Here is a 16,484-nt window from a genome sequence, read left to right on the forward strand (position 1 = left end):
GGCAATGCTGCTCCCCCTTCCCCTCCATAGGGTGGTTTCATACAGAACCTGCCCTTCTGCATATCCATACCAGTGCTGTGGTTTCATAAGCACATTTCCCTATTTTGAAATGTTTTCCTGTCTCCTGTTTTTGTGTAAAACATCCTCACAAAGAGGGAGGATGATTAATTGGAAACTCCAGAGGAAACTACAAAATCAATTGCACTCAAAGAACTGTCTAATGCAGAAACTAAACAAATAAAAACCCCCAGAGCATTATATGGGTTTTTTCCCCATCCTTATTCCGTCATCAGGCTTTTAACTGTTACTTAGAAGATTTTTCTGACATTGAACTATAACCTTTTATATTTCACCTTATTAGTGCTCTGCTGCACATTATCTGTGAACACAACAAACAGTATTACAAAAAATAGCTGAAAACTGTCTTTATGGACTGCAGTTATTGGGACCATTTACACCAAAAGGAGTTCTGATCTGCAAACTCATTGTTTTATTCTTTATAAAATTAATCCACAAAATTTTCTGCTCATAAATAACTGTGAAATGACTGAACTTTAAAACATAAGACATCTTATGTGCTAAACCTCATGGAAGAATAATCTCTTGATAAATTTAGTTTTAAAGTAACGGAAGCATAGATGATTGCAATTCTATTTTCAGACATGCACGGTAAAACTTTTCTATTTTGTTTGTAGCAAAGCCAGTTTAAGCCAGGACCTCCAAATTAAGATGGGGGTGTGAGAACAAGCAGGGTTGGTGGGGTGAACAGCCCTGGCCCTGGGTTTGGAGGCAGTTTTGTGAAGATGAACCCGGATTGTGTGAGATTAAATGTGAGATTTCAGCTGGTTGGTGCTGATGGCATCACCAGTCGTGTCAGAAAGTCTGGAAGAGCAGGGCCTGTGTCTCTGCTCTCCATCTGAGCCACCAGAAGCAGAGCACACTGAAACCATGAGATCTGGGATCATTCTGTGTGCATTGGGTCAAACAGAGGCAGTGATGTCTGTGTTATCCAGGCAATACCTAAATAACAGATACAGCAGGCCAGGCACTGAGATGTGCTTTGAGTATGGTAAGGAGAAAGGAGACAAGATAAATCAGCAAAACTATTTTTCAGCCACTGTGAGGCTAAATGTGAAGCATGTGAACTGGGATTTCCCATTACTTTGTTAATATGAGTATTCAATTTAATTTTGATTCATCTGGGAGAATCATAAATTGTAAGAATTGAGAGGATCAGTAATGCTTTTAATGGTCTGATCTTCCAGGCTTGATGTTCTTCTTGCTTGGGCCTCAGGGCTGGCTTGCAGGCTCTCCTGGGAGTTTTGTGATGGTGTTTTACACAGCTCCCTTTGCCAGCAACATCCCCTCAGGGGACAAAAAGGTGAGGCAGAAGTCAGACTTGAAGACCTTAGGGGTCTTTTCCAGCCTAAATGATTCTGTGATTCTAAGTCATGCTGAAGCCCAAGGCTGCAGTGCAAACCACCAATCTGCTCTGCTGTGACCGTGTCTTGCAGGACATCCTTCAACTTCTTTGCAGCTCAGTGACTTGGAGAAAAGGGACAGCACAATTTCCATAAAGGATGGTGTGGATTAACCTTGTCTGGCTGCCAGGTGCCCACCAAGCTGCTCTCTAACTCCATCCTCCTCAGACTGGATTAACCCACCCTAGATGGCTATTAAGCAGTCTGATACAAAAAAGATGGCTAATAGGCTCTTGGGGGGTGTGAAATATATCCTGGAGACAGGGACAAGGGGAATCTGTGAAATGCCATCCAAATTTGATTTTTTTCTTTCCTCCACTTCATTTCTTCTTCTTTGTCTGACAGTAGAGATGGGCTAGAGAGAGCTGGGGTCTAAGACAGTTCTTGTGGAATTAGAAGCTTTGGGAATAATTTTGAAAGGAAAGTAGAGACAGGGAAGAGTATTTTGGAACCAGGCTAAACATGTGGGGAGAGAGGAACAGTGCCATGCCACTTGTTCTGCTTTTAAAATCATTGTATGCTTTGTTACATTCTGCAAGACAAGCCCAAGACTAGAATAGGAAAGTGGCTGTGAGCTAGGACAGATGTGCACTTTCAGCTCTTTTGGATTGTTTGACTCCCCCAGGAGTCATGGGTGCCACTAGCCCACATTTCACTCTACTTTTAAAAATATTGCCTCAAAACCACTTCTGCCCATGTAATTGCACAGTCCAGACCTCAAACACCCCTTTAATTTGTAGAAACAAAATGTAAGGCATTAAATGTTTTCTAGATTTGAGAGTCTGTAGTGAGTCTGAGAGTACCAGGACAACCTGCGTGACCCCGTTTCTGGGAACAGCGTGGTGGTCATTGACTAATTAAATGTATCCCATTTGTTAGAACTGAAGATCTATATTATGTTCCAAAGTAATTGTGTGCCCTGGAAAGCTGTTGTAGAAGTGTTGGGGTTTGCCATGCACTGGAATGGAACAGCCCCTTGGTCCATTCCTCTGCCATCATGTGGTTGGAGGTGGCTGGTCTCTGTTTTTGAAAAGAGTCAAGGCAGAAGAAAAACTAACACCCCTCCCACACCTTGCATCATATTCCACAATGGTCTGAATTTTGGGTGGGGGGACGTCTCTCAGTCCAGACACCCCTGTTCTGTCAGAGAAAAGCAAAGAGGCAAATGTAGACACAGCGTCCACAGGTACCTACAGGCACATATCAATACCAGAATTTTGGCATCACAATAAACAAATGGAATCATCAGAAGCTTTGCTAGGGTCTAAAGCATAGTTTGTCTCTCTGAAGTAGACACTGAAAACAGGAGAAATGACTCATGCCCTTGCAGTGCCTATTTCTCCCTGAATGTGTAACATCCTGCGCTTCTTTGGTTTGGCTAATCTATTCCAATCCATCAGAGAAGCTAAATTTTAGTTGATTCATTCTATTCTGAGAATATGAGGCTATTTCACAAGAGTTGCATGTCCAATATATATATATATATATTTTTTTTTTTTTTTAGACCAAAATATCTAGAATATATTATTTGCCCTGTCTAAGTTTAGGAACTAAGCTTTAGGATGGATAAAGATGCAGGTGGATGTAGAGAGGAGCAGGCAGTACTTGAATCATTAGACTCATACATGGCAGATTAAAAATTAACAGATCTGATCAAAATCTTCCATTGACTTGTCAAATTTGTATTTTTAGTTGAAATTGTCTTGAAAAAGCAAAAAAAAAAAAAAATCGGAATGTTCAAACAGTACATTCTGCATCATTTTAGGACCCTGTCAGGGTAGGTGATGTTATAACTTGTAGACATAATGTCATCTGGGGACTCTTAACCCCAGTATTTATATGTATATAGGAAGAGGTTAGGTCAAATATTGGATGATCTCTCAGTGGAATTGCTGTTTATCACTGCTATTAGTAATCACACAATCATATCACGGAAGATCACAGGCTTGATTTGGAAGGGACCTTAAGGATGATTTTTTTCCAACCCCCCCTGCCATGGGCCATGACATCTTCCACTAAACCAGGTTGTTCAAAATCTGTCCAACCTGGCCTTGAACACTTCCAGGGATGGGGTGTCCACAGCTTCTCTGGGTGACCTGTGCCAGGGCCTCCCCACCCTCACAGGGAAGAATTTCTTCCTAATATCAAATCTAAACCTACTCATTTTCACTTTACATCCAATCCTCCTTGTTCTATCTCTCATGTGCTTGTCTAAAGCTGCTCTCCAGCTCTCTTGGAGCTGCTTTAGGCACTGGGAAGTTCTGTCAGTTCTCCCTGGAGCCTCTTCTCTTCTCTTCTCTTCTCTTCTCTTCTCTTCTCTTCTCTTCTCTTCTCTTCTCTTCTCTTCTCTCTTCTCTCTTCTCTCTTCTCTCTTCTCTCTTCTCTCTTCTCTCTTCTCTCTTCTCTCTTCTCTCTTCTCTCTTCTCTCTTCTCTCTTCTCTCTTCTCTCTTCTCTCTTCTCTCTTCTCTCTTCTCTCTTCTCTCTTCTCTCTATTGCAGCCTGTCTTCATAAGAGAAGTGCTTCAGTTCTCTGACCATCTTTGTGTCCCTCCTTTGGACCTGCTCCAACAGGTCCAAGTTTTTCCTGTGTTGGGGGTCCCAGATGTGGCTGCAGCATTCCAGGCAGGGTCTCACCAGAGCTGAGCACCTTTTTCCACTTGCTGGTCACACTTCTCATGGTGCAGCCCGGGACATGGTTGGCTTTCTGGGCGAGCTAAGTAATGAAAAAGTTATTTTTAGGAATAATATTCTTTGGGTTCTTTTGGTTTTTTTCCTTACAGGAAGTGCAAACAAGTTCCCAAAATATGGAGCTAGTGCATTTTCCATTTATAAAACACCATGCATTGATACCATTATTAGATATTTCCCTTTCACAGGCCACTTGATGTATTATTTTCTGGTTTGCTCATTGACTGTTTGGTCCCATAAGCTAAATTAAGCAAGGAGTCACAGCAGGATTTGCAATACTGGGTCTCTATTGTATCCTTCCAGTGCATTGTGCCTCAGGCCCATTTGAGAATTGCCAACCACTCGAGCATGCACCAGTGACACATAAATGCATGTTTGGATGTAGCCTGTTAGTAAATGCAATGTCCCCAGCAGTTTTATTTGGGTGATTATATTATTGCTAATTAACAGAAAATGTCATGACTTTTGGAATATAATTGTTTGTGCAATGAGTTATTTACTCTGAAAAATCCTCCCATGTGAAAAGATGAGGAAATTGTACAGGGGAGAATGGGAGGGATGCTTGGGCTTGCCATGGGGCTCTCAGAAGCAGGAGTCTCATTGACATCAGTGGGACGTGGCCAAAACCACTCCTGGTAATGTGACTCACTCATATACCTCTAAAATCATCCACGTTCTTTAAATGCTTTAAAAATCCACACACTCTTTAAATGCTCCTCATCATTTGCTCAGATGCACTTTGGGTTTTAGTTAGTGTCAGGAGAAATAAAGTTTAATTCAGCTAAACTACCAGCAAAATGTAGTAGCTGGAAGGCGGCAATCTTGGTGATAACATTAAAAGGCCACTAGATATTAAAAAAAAAATAACAATGAAAAATCCCTGGCTGCTCTGCCTCCATGTTTCTGTCAGACTAATTTACATAATGGTTTAGAACATTATGTAATTCAAATCAAATCACTGTCAGTCAGCACCAGCATCCATTGCATCTTTTCCATGGAAAAGTGGCTGAAGTAAACTTCTTTGAAAGGAACAGCAGAAGACAAATAACTCAGTCTCTCCGACGCCAGGGGTCTGACCCACTGCCTGTTGCAGTCACACAAAATATTCCCCTTGACTGACATGAGCTGAGGATTGCACCCCCAGAACCCATGTAAGCTCTTAACTCTGATTCCTAAACTTGGCAAACAAACCCAGGCGGTTTTCAATCGCAAACAGGCAGAATATCCCTCCTCTCTGGACAGCAATAATCCCTCTCTGTCTCTCGGGGGGGGGAAGGGGGTCGAAATCTCTTCCATCAGAGTAAAAGAACCACCAGCTTTATCCAAATAGTATTGTCAAATTTACAGTACACTGAATAATGAATCAAATCTTCAATATATTCCAGCAAGCACCAACTCCCTGATAGATTCCGTTATCCTTCCTGAGTCTCCATCACCATTACCTGAAAAGATAATTTTGCCAGTGCACTTCTAAATCTGTGCCTTTTTATTTTTTTCTCTTTTGTATTTTGTTGCCAAAGCAGTGAAAATGTTTGCCAGTAGCTGGGGCTCCATTAACACCAAAAATTATCCAAAAACCACAGACAGAGACCCTGCATCCTTGTCCAGAGTCGCCCACCGTCATAGAGATGCTTTGCATGGAACAAAGAGGAGAATAAAGTAGCAGTGACAAAATCTCACAAAACTGGTGTGAATGTCACTTGAGAGTTATTGCTGTGGGCAAGGACAGGTTTATGAAAAAGTTATGTTTGCCTGGAATAAAGTAGGTGGGAGGAAGAGAGAATTTTCTTGGCTAAGGCATAAGAAAAGGATAGAGGTAGAGAAGGATGGGAAGCTGGCTATGTTGGAGGTGTATGGACAGGGTGGAGTTTAGTGAAGAAAGTGATTTTGGAGTGAAGTGCTGTTGCAGACTTGCAGGATCTACTGTTTCACCTCATATCATGGTTTGAGTCTCTCTCCCCCCGCCTTTCACATCCAATTTTTTCTTGACCCTTCACCTCAGCCTCTTTTTTTTTTTTTTTTTTTGCTGTCCCTTGAAAGAAGGAAAACCTAAATAACTTTATTCACTATTAAAAATGAAGTTTAGTTGTTATGTCATGTTTGTCTCTTAATTCAGTGCTACCATTGTGAAAGAGGCCCTGGCTTTGCTTACAGAGTTTCATCCATCTCTCTTAATGTAAACATGTCAGTTCTGATGATTGGCTTTTATGAGTCTGTTTGTTTTCTGCTGATGAAATGTGTCTCCATAACTCAGATGGGAGGGGATCAGGAAAGCCTTACCTATAACTGTGGTAATATATCAGACAGCTTTCCAGACGTGGCTCCTTCTTCCCTAGAAGCATGCAGCCAAGATTTTGCTGTCTAGCCTAAAGCTGCCTTCTTTCTCTGGCATAGCCATCCCATAATGGCACCAGAATATATTTTAATAGCTGTTTTACAGCTTCCTTTATCCGTCTTTATGTCTTTACAAAACGCTCTGTGAATAAAATGGACCAGATTAGATATATTTTATTCATGTGAGCATTCAAAGCACCTAGTGGTGTGAGCACTGTGTATTATGTTTGGCACAACATGGAGTTTTCCTGTAGATTTCTTATTTCTTGTTCAAAAGCCAGTCACTGCATCCTGAGCTGAAAACATCCCTCTTTCTTGGTAGCTCTTTCCAAGCTCTGTTGGTTCAGAGTAGCAGAGAAATCTTTCCCTGGATCTGAAGGCTGTGTAGTTTATAGTAAAATAACTCTGAGGCCAATTTCTAGTTAATTAAAATAGACATGAAAACCTATTGGGTGCAAAGAATTACAATTCTCAGCAAAATATAGAGAGCTGCATTGGTAACTATAATGTGCTGTTTCCCTCTTGCTTATTTATGTCATTTGGTTGCAGAGTAATTTGAAATAAAGACACCTGCAAAGAAAGCAGAATATTTTTAGCTAACTAAAAATATTTATTTTATCATAAGAGAAGACTTAGTGCCAGCATTTAATTCTTGGCAAAAAAATTTATGATCCCCAAATACCCTTTCAATATCAGGATGAAATATTCTGAATTCATTTCCTTTAGCACATGTTGGCTTTCTGAGGACTCTATTTTTTCAGTAAGTCATTGGCAATGTCAGGATGCCATGATTCTGATGAGTGAGCAGCCAGCAAAACCCATTAAACTGGATTTAAAAGAAGATTCTGCGTAGGCAGAGCTGGTTGTGACAAAAGTCCTGTGGGTCAGAGACTCTGAAGTTTTGTTTTGGACATCTTGTGCTGTTTTGGTTTGCTATTTCCCAACAATCTGAATGCAATGAGTTCTCTTACATATTTATTTCTGCCCCTGGTCAGCATCCATGGTGAGCAAGAGGTCTTGTTTTGGGAAATGTGTTATGCAATGTCATATCAACCTGCAGGCTGGCCTTGTGACACGGGCAGCAAGAGGAACTCAGCCTCACATCTCCTCCTGTGTCGGCTTGGACAGGTTTCAAAATTGGGCTTTGCCTAGGAGAGCTCCAAGAGCGAAGCATTTCAGCCATTTCTATCAGATTTTTGTGGAATACCATAGTTTTCCCCTGCAGACCAGCCATGGGAGCCTGCCTGGTCCCCACCAAGCACTGGATTCTCCAGCAGCCCTTTTTGCACCTTCACCTTGGAGCTCACCCAGCAAGATGTTTCTGGATGAACAAGCATTTGCAGATTACCTTCACAGGGTGCAAAAAGCTCAGAGTTTTCCAGTTCCCTGCAAGCTTGGTTACCTTCTAGGCCATTAGTTTAATACCTCAATTACACACTATCTGGTGTTCATGCTCTGGTGTGAAGGTGCTCTTTTTAAAGGAAACATTTCTAGCCAAATATTCTGGGTCCTGAGAGATCAGTTCCCCAGGTGTGACTTCCTTGGGCAGAGCTGTGCTGATTTATGGCAGCTGGAGACGTGGCTGATTATATGTGTTAAGAACATGTGCTGCAAAAACAAGCATTGTTTGTGGTCTTGAAAAAATTATGCCTGTTGGAGAAAAAAGAAACAAACCAAATATCTACTTAAGCAGAAGTAATGAGTGTGCTGTGTAAATTTTTGAGGACTGTCTTAACGTGAGCACACAGACCCTCAAAGTGTGTTCTAACAGCAACTGAAATTTTTCAGTTAAAAGAGAATTTCCCATGATACCTACTCACTGTAAAATGTGAACTGTATAAGAATAAGTGGATTAAGTATCAAAAGGTTGTTTATTTATTTGTTTATTTGTTTGTTGTCAAAACAAACAAAAATTATGAAGTGTGTCTCAGTTACCTAGACTCCTTTAGCTTCTTCATCTTTTTACAAAAAGTCTTTATTTGATCTGAGTTAAAAACAGTACTCCATGAAGCCATTACTTCATGGCTGGAATAAAATTTCCATGGGATTCCATATCAACTTGTACTCTTTTTAAATCTTATTAGGTGTTTGTGTTCATGTGTAAATTTATGCATATGAATTTATTAATCTAGACCAGTGACATTAAATTAGATGTGTCATTGCTCTGTTCTTTATTTCCCTAGCCTACAATTCTCATGTTTTGCTGTGCTCTGCAGGTCAAAGAAAAATGCCAAAGAGATTACACGGAAAAGGAGTGTGTGGGGGGAAAAGATGACTGTGCTCCATGTAGCCTCAGACATTGAAAAAAAACCCCATCCACATGACTGTTCTTGTTACCACAGCAGTTAGGAACACAAAATCTTTATTTAATCACAAACATTTCTTCAACAAAAGGAGAATTTAGGGCTCTGGGATTAGTATTTTGTAAGAGTTTGGACAAGCAGAACTGCAGTGCAAACATCCCTCTCCCCAGCCCCTGGTCTGCAGTCGCTTCCTGAGTGGCATCGCAGAAATCAGCAGATGAGGACAGTCCTGCTCAAGATAAGCATGTCTGATGCCTTTAGCCTGTGACACTTTCACAGCCTTGATCTTCCAGTTTGGTTCCTTTATTACCATTGCCAAGGGCCTGAAATATAAGCTCATGAGTCCCTGATACAACAGAGGGACTTGCAGGGCATGCAGGTGATGTTCTGAGAACCTGAAAGCCATTTTGGAGTGCCTGAAGCCCATGACAGTAAGGTTAAAACTGCAATGGAAAACAGTATTTATCTTTCTGAATAAATACAAGTGCTAGCAATGCCTAATTTGTTTGCTCTCACTTCTTGCCACACCAAAGAAAGAATTCTTCTTGGGGCTTTATTTTCATATGCACATTTTGTTTACACAACCATTTTATCAGCAACAAGCGATGCTAACTGACCAAGCAAGAGGGAAATTTTCATTCTGTGTGAGGTGATATCACAGAAACAATGTGTTTGAAGCCTTGTACTTCAAAAATATGCCTGTGAGGAATGGAAAAATCCAGGCTCATATTGTAAACACGTGAGTCACAACAGCTATTATCTCTTAAGAAATGGCATTCCAGCTCTTTGATTCAGTCATTGATGATTTCCCTTTTTAACTTGTGGTGCTTTCTTACCCTTTCAAGAAACATGTGGGCTAACCCAGGCTATTTGTAGAAATGTTTGCAATTCACAGATTAAAAGAAATTAGACATAGAAAGGACCCATGAAATTATCTTGTCCATTTCCTGAAAGCATATGAAATTGAAAAAGAATTGTGCTAAATATATATATATATTAAAATGTGGAAGTTTAGCTTATATACAATATGAAGACAAAACATGTCACAAATTTTCAATTGTAAAGATGCTGAAATGTACTTTTTTTAGAAAGAAAAATTAAATAGACGACTAGCAAAAACTCTAATGAAGTTTGTGTAGGATTTTCCAGCTCTTTCTAGGCAGCTACCTTTCTGGAAATTGTAGATAAAACTGAAAAGATCTGGTTTTGACCAGTTTGAATTTGATTCAATTTTCTAATGAGAGAGAGCTTTAAGCAAAAATAATTGCCTTTAGAAAAAAATAGTTAAAACTTCTAATGCCAATTAGGTTTTTTGGGCTATTTTATCTCCCTCACCATCCCCTATCCGTTTGTTTCTCTTTTGAGGAAAAAAAATTGAGTAGTTCTGTTGCCAGAATGACTTCTCTTGGAAGTCTTTAAGGAAGTCTGAGACTGTGTGGACAAAGCACACATTTAGGTTTCTTTAGACTGGGAAGAGTCTTAACACAGGACAAGCATAAGTAGCTTTCCTTGCTTGCACCCAGGTTCCTGAGTCAGAGGCAGCAACTTGTGTTTCAAATCATTTATGGACCTTTTGCCTCTGCTCTGTGACTTCATTCGAAGTTTCTTTGTTCTCATATTATTAGAAAAAGCAAACAGTCATTCCCCATTCACTGCCTTGACAGAGCTCATGATCATCTGGACCTCAACCTAACAATGTTCTCATCTCCAGTTTAGAGACCTCCTCTCTGCCCTTCCAGCAGTCCTGATCAGCCACTGGCTTTTGTTGTCCCCCTTCAGCACTGTGGCAGTTTTTATTCTGGAGCAACAAAAATGGAAAGGACAAAAAAAAAAATCTCAGAGAATTCTCTGACCACCTGTATTGATGTCATTTGTAGTGAAAGTGAAATTCTATTTGCTGAGTCACAAAGCGTTGGGCGTAGGAAACTTGACTTGTGGGAAAGCTTCTAATTTCCTGTTTTTCAGGAGGAAGGGGATAAAAAAAATGACATAGAGGGGAGAGGGGAAAGGTAAAAGGAGAATAAATCTAACAAAAGAAGAATGCCCCAAACTCCAGGAAGGATAATTCATGTTAGCCCTGCTTGTTCAAACCAGCTGTAATTCAGAGCATAATGTACAAGCTTCAGTAAATCATTCCTGTGTGATAGACTGTGATCAATGACAATTTAATGAATTCATTTTAAAATGAAGTCAGAATAGGAGAGACAGTAGTTATTTGAAAGCTTCCTTTACTCAGAGAAATTGAGTCAATAAATATGCTATTTGTCATGCAGAGTCCAGTTAGAGTCTTGTTTGCTAACAAAAATGCTGTCATCACAGAGCCTAATAGACGCAAACTATCTGGAACTATCCATTGTAAATAGACAAATTCCACCTGAAAGCAGAAAACAAACGTTGTGGCTGAACAAAGAGAGGGATCCTGCACGCGTTGCTGAATGAAATAGGGTAGCCCACCTCAAAATCTACTATTTTGTTTGTCACCAGAGTGTATTCTGATTGCGTATGAATGGCCTGGTGGTGGCAAAAATACAAGGTCTGTGTTTCTTCTGTGAAATGAGTTTTAATTGTTGCGGAGTGAGGGCTTCTCTCGCTGGAAAAACATGCCTCTAAAGTGACTTTAAATTGCAAAATGCGGCTTCAGTGGATGGATTTGTGCAGGCTGCTAGAACAGGGATAAGCTTCATCCTTTTTCAAACTGTAGTTTTACATTAATTTTCACAGTTATCCGTGTTGTTTAGTGCAGATACAAGAAGGCTTTTTGTTCGGCTGTGCTTTTCACGCTTGGTTTTATTCATGTAAATTGAAGAGATGGGACAATTCTTACTTGTTTTCATTCAAGCAGAGACTGGAAGTGTTAACATTGAAGTACCATCAGGACAAGATGTTCAAACTTTACAGGTTTGGCTTAGAATCATAGAGTAAAAGAATGTCTTGAGCTGGAAAGCACAAGGATCATCGAGTCCAACTCCTGGATATTCAAATTGGTCTTGGATGAAAGGAGCCTGGTTTTCAGATATGACAAACTGGCAGCAGTGGCTGTTCGGCATCTTGGAAGCTTTGTGTGCTTTCATGGAGGTCCCAGAGCTTTTCCAGGCACATTTGAGCTTCTATCATCCTTCAGATTTCAGGGTGTGGAGGAAAAGAAAATGCTCAAAAGTCCTGAGGAGATATCTTGAAGATGGTATTTCCTATCCCAAAGGAAAATTAAAATTATATTACAGAAGCCTAAGACAGAGATTATGAAGATTTTTTTAATGGGATTTAAAAATCTAAACTTGACCCTTCGCTCTTTAAATTTGGAATAGAACAGCTGGGGCATTTTTAGATTTTGCATCATGCGGCCAGACATCGGCTGATTTCAGTCTGCCTTGCAGTCATCTTAGGAACATTGTTCATCCACTCCCAGAGCTGCATTTTCAAAAATGAGTTAGGAATCTGAATCTCTGTGGCTTTCAATGAAATTTAAGCTTGTGTGAATCTAAGTTACTTCTTAGTTTGGACTTAGGATCCCAAATGACTGTAGAATTGAAGAATATTCCACAGTCTATCTATAAAGTCTGTTTAGATTTGATCATGTGTGATTTCTTATTGAAATTACGATTTCAGTCATTTTTGTTTTCCTTGATGTTCTATTAACCACACAAAAACAGATGAAGAGCTTCCTGATAAGATATAACAAGATACTTGGGGGTTGAGTTTGGTGGGGTTTTTTTATTCTGCTGGCTTTGTTCTTTTCCTCACACTGCTAACTTTTGATAACTTCTTTTATTTCAGCTGTTTCCACTACTAGGAGTAAAGACCAGTAAAGACAAAGCAGGATGAAAAGATGGCTGACTTCTTGTTACCACCGGGTACTAACAGCTTCCACCGGTTCACGCCCGAGTCCTTGGCTGCCATCGAGAAGCGAATCGCAGAGAAGCTCGCCAGGAATGCCAAGCAGGAATACAGAGAGCAGCTGGGCGAGGAAGAGAAACCTCAGCCTCAGTTTGACTTGCAAGCTTGCAAGAAGCTGCCTGATATCTATGGGACTGTTTCTCCAGAGCTCATTGGGGAGCCCTTGGAGGACATCGACCCTTTCTACAATGATCGTAAGGTGAGCACCAACCTGCTCCTCTGCCTTTGCTAAAGCATGACCTCTTCTATGAGTGCTCTGCTTGTTATCTTTCTACAAAAAGTAAAAATACTTCTTTCCCAGATTAAGGATCAGAATGTTGGCATGAGCAGGTCTCCCAGAAAACATCTAAGCAGGAAGGCAAAGAGGGATAAAAAGCATATTTTTATAAATTGCGTGTTTTCAGATAACCCTGAGAATGAATATACAATATCGGAAACGAGCAAAGCAGTAGCTGAGTTAATTTAAGCCAGAGGTTTTATCTGCCCTATCTTGCCTTCTGCATGAGCTGTGACTTCACAGGTCTGTTGTTTATCACTTAAGCCCCTTAATGTTAAGGGCTTCTGGGTGACTTGAGCCTTGTGCAAGCACTCTGCACAAGAGCAGGAGGCACCTTCACAACCGTTCCTGGAGAGCAGCAGTTCTGTTCCTGCTGAGGAAGAGCAAAACTCCATTTAAGATGACCAAAATAGAGCAGAAGGGAGGTGTGAGCAGCATGTGCAGTGCTGGCACTTTGCAGAATGGTGAACTTTGTCCCAAAGTGAGCATCACCTGATGAGGGATCACGTGCAGGCTGGACCAAAGCCACAGCGGTGCAAACAGCTTCTGTCAAAAGGCTGTTGACAGCAGAGCTGGGCTGGTTGCTTACTACAGTTCATTCCCCTTTCCAAGCATTTCACAAACCAGAGGACAAAATAAAGCTTGGAAACCCTTTGTATTTTTAGGCAGCTTCCAGTTTTTTCAGGTACTGCTGTTACTGATTTTGTTCCTATGCTATTTCCTGTAAACAATGCATTAATATGACCATAATGGTACTTCTATTAAAACAGTGTAGAGGTAGGTGCTAGAGCTGCAGAATAAAAGTTAAATAGATAAAGACAAACAGATTACTTACCTGGAAGGGCCAGAATTAAATTACCTTTTAATTTGCCAGCTATCCCTGGGCATAAGCAACAGGATATAGATTTGCAATTTTAGTGCCATGAAGTCTTTAGACTCAAGGTGTGTGAACTGCTTAGATTTTATATATTGCGTGTCTCAATTCTGTCTCTGAGTGAATATTAGTTCCTCAGTGCCTGGTGGGGCATCTTCAGAGCTCTACAATTTGGGTCAGCATCCAATTCACTTTTGTTTTGGGTTTAAGATAGCTCAGAGAATTGTTTTCTCTGGCCATATTAATCTGAACACAATGAGAGTGCTCCAGTGCCAAGGTCAGATCCTAGTGTGGAACTGTGCCTCCTACAACTTTTTACTTGGTGAGACAAAATTGAGAGCAATAAAGTGTTCAAAGTAGAGAAGTTGAATCAACAACATAATGAGATCTGCAACACCTGGGAAGAAGAGCATAACATAATTTCTTCCACCACATTTTCCTCTCCAGGTAATTTTTTATTTTTAAAGGTGATTCTGCTCTCTTCCCAGCCCCATGGTGGAGGTGATGGCACAGGACCCCCTAAGGATTGCAGAAAGAAAAAAATACTTGGGATATTACAACAGGACAGTCAGTTCTGTAGGGAAAGCCTTGAACAAAACTTTTCACCAAGAGAGAAGGATTTTGGGGGTCTTGGGAGGGGGGAAAAGTATGGGATGCTGGCAGGAGTTTCCCAGTGGGATGTGGGCTGGAAAAGCTGAGCATAAATGCAAATACTGAATGTTCTCATTTCCTGTTTTGTTTTCCAGACATTTATAGTACTGAACAAAGGGAAGACAATCTTTCGATTTAGTGCCACTCCTGCCTTGTATATACTTAGTCCTTTCCATCCAATCAGAAGAGCAGCAATTAAAATTTTGGTACATTCATATCCTTTCTGTTGATTTTCCTCCTCATGTATTTTATATGGGTTTTAAACACAGATGGATGGAAGTCAGAAACCATTTTATTTCATTAAGCTGTTTTAAATCTTTTGGCTGAATTTGCCTGCACAAGCAGAAATGCACTTGGATTTTCGGTTTGTTTCATTTTATATTGTTATGTGAGCTATAAAAATGACTGTATCTTACTGCTGGCATCAGATAATGTGAATGGCAGTGGAGAGTCTGGGGAGTTTAATCAGGATTAAAAGATGGGAAGGGACTGGTCATCTTTACTGAAGGGAAAGTGGGTGTAGTACCTCAGAAAGGAAGGCTACCAGGGGAAATCTGCACTGTGGAGATTCCAAGCACTTCAGCAATCCCTCCCAGAGGTAAAACTCTGTGATACTGTCTGCAGACACGATTTAATTTTGAACTGCTTCAGATCAGAACTTTTTTTTTTTTTCCTGAAACAGAATATTTCAAAAATTGTCTTGTTGATTCTTTTCTAGTTTGTTTATTTGGATATGTTATCCAACAAAGAAAAAAAGCACAGGCTGTCCTGCTGGACCTTCCAATGGAAGGGCAGTGCCTGATTTCCTGTAGCTCTGGTTCTGAAGTCATGCAAGACACACTGCAGTGGTTGGTTTTGGCTTGGTTTTTTCACACAACCCCAGAAACATTATATTCTGACATAGTCCCATCTCTCTGGAAGGCCAAACTGACCCAAATGTTCAGCTTTGTGTGAACATTACTGAAAACACACCTTTTTTCATTACTTGGCTGCTTTCTCTAGGGTGCACATGGCAGACCAGGCAGTGATAATTCAAAGACTTCCCATGCTGCTCTGATCATTCTGTGATGTTTTAGTGATGGAAATCCCTCATCTGCAATGCTCATGTCCATCACAGAGAATGAATAAATATTAAGTAGGTAGCATCTTAGAAACATTGGTTAATTATCAAATTTCAGGGAAAACAAATAAGGAAATAAATTAGATTCCCACTCCACACAGAGAGGAGGAAAAAAAAAAAAAAGGTGATACTATAGATATTCCATCAAAAGGAAAAACAGGTGGAGCTTCTGATTGTAATAATTCTATGCAAAAATGAATATGTGTTATCAGCCAAGATATTATTATGGTTACTAAGAATACACTATAGAATTCTGCAGAGAGATGAGCTGGTGGATCAGATTATGTGTGCACACAATGCAGCACATGCTGCTGCATACCTAGAGCCCAACCAAGTTTTTTAGGCACAGTTACCTCAGCACAGCCTTGCTGAAGTTAATCAAGGTCAATGCATTTGCCCAGGTATGGCTAAGGGAAGAATCTGAAAACTGAGCTTCTTAGAAAGAAATTGAGAATATTGCCTCCAGCTTTGGAGGTTTGTTCTGTCTTTTCCTCCCTTTTTTCTACATTGTCTGGTGAAGTCAAGAGGTCACAGGAATGTGTAGCACAGGAGCTACATGCCCTTGGTAGCAGCTGAACAGAAGATAAATAAGCAAGAAATCCTGACCACATTACTTCCAAGGATAAAGACCACAGAGGAGAGCATTTAAAATATCTGTCGGGAAACATGGTCAGATAAGGAGTGTAAGATTTTGGGAGTGGCAGGTCTCAATGCAAGCATAAGTTTAGCTCCAGAAAGAGAGAAATTATCACCTTGTGTTGATAATGTCCAGAGATCCCACAGCTCAATCTTTGGCAGGCACAGGCAGGAGGCAACAACTCCAGTCCCAGTGAGGCAACAAAGATCCTGCATTAGGCACTGA

At 40.5% G+C, this 16,484-nt stretch overlaps 1 protein-coding gene across 1 annotated transcript in view; it reads left to right on the top strand.

Annotated features, from left to right (window-relative positions):
• The window catches only part of LOC128786511 (sodium channel protein type 5 subunit alpha-like), a 207,029-nt gene that overhangs the window by 24,788 nt on the left and 165,757 nt on the right, over nucleotides 1–16,484 (top strand). The window contains exons 2-3 of the mRNA XM_053939812.1: nucleotides 12,581–12,899; nucleotides 14,598–14,716. Of these exons, the coding sequence (XP_053795787.1) occupies nucleotides 12,633–12,899; nucleotides 14,598–14,716 (386 nt within the window). The 5' untranslated portion in view covers nucleotides 12,581–12,632. The remainder of the gene's footprint in view (nucleotides 1–12,580; nucleotides 12,900–14,597; nucleotides 14,717–16,484) is intronic.

The sequence above is a fragment of the Vidua chalybeata genome, chromosome 1 (assembly GCF_026979565.1).
Source record: "Vidua chalybeata isolate OUT-0048 chromosome 1, bVidCha1 merged haplotype, whole genome shotgun sequence".
NCBI lineage: Eukaryota > Metazoa > Chordata > Aves > Passeriformes > Viduidae > Vidua > Vidua chalybeata.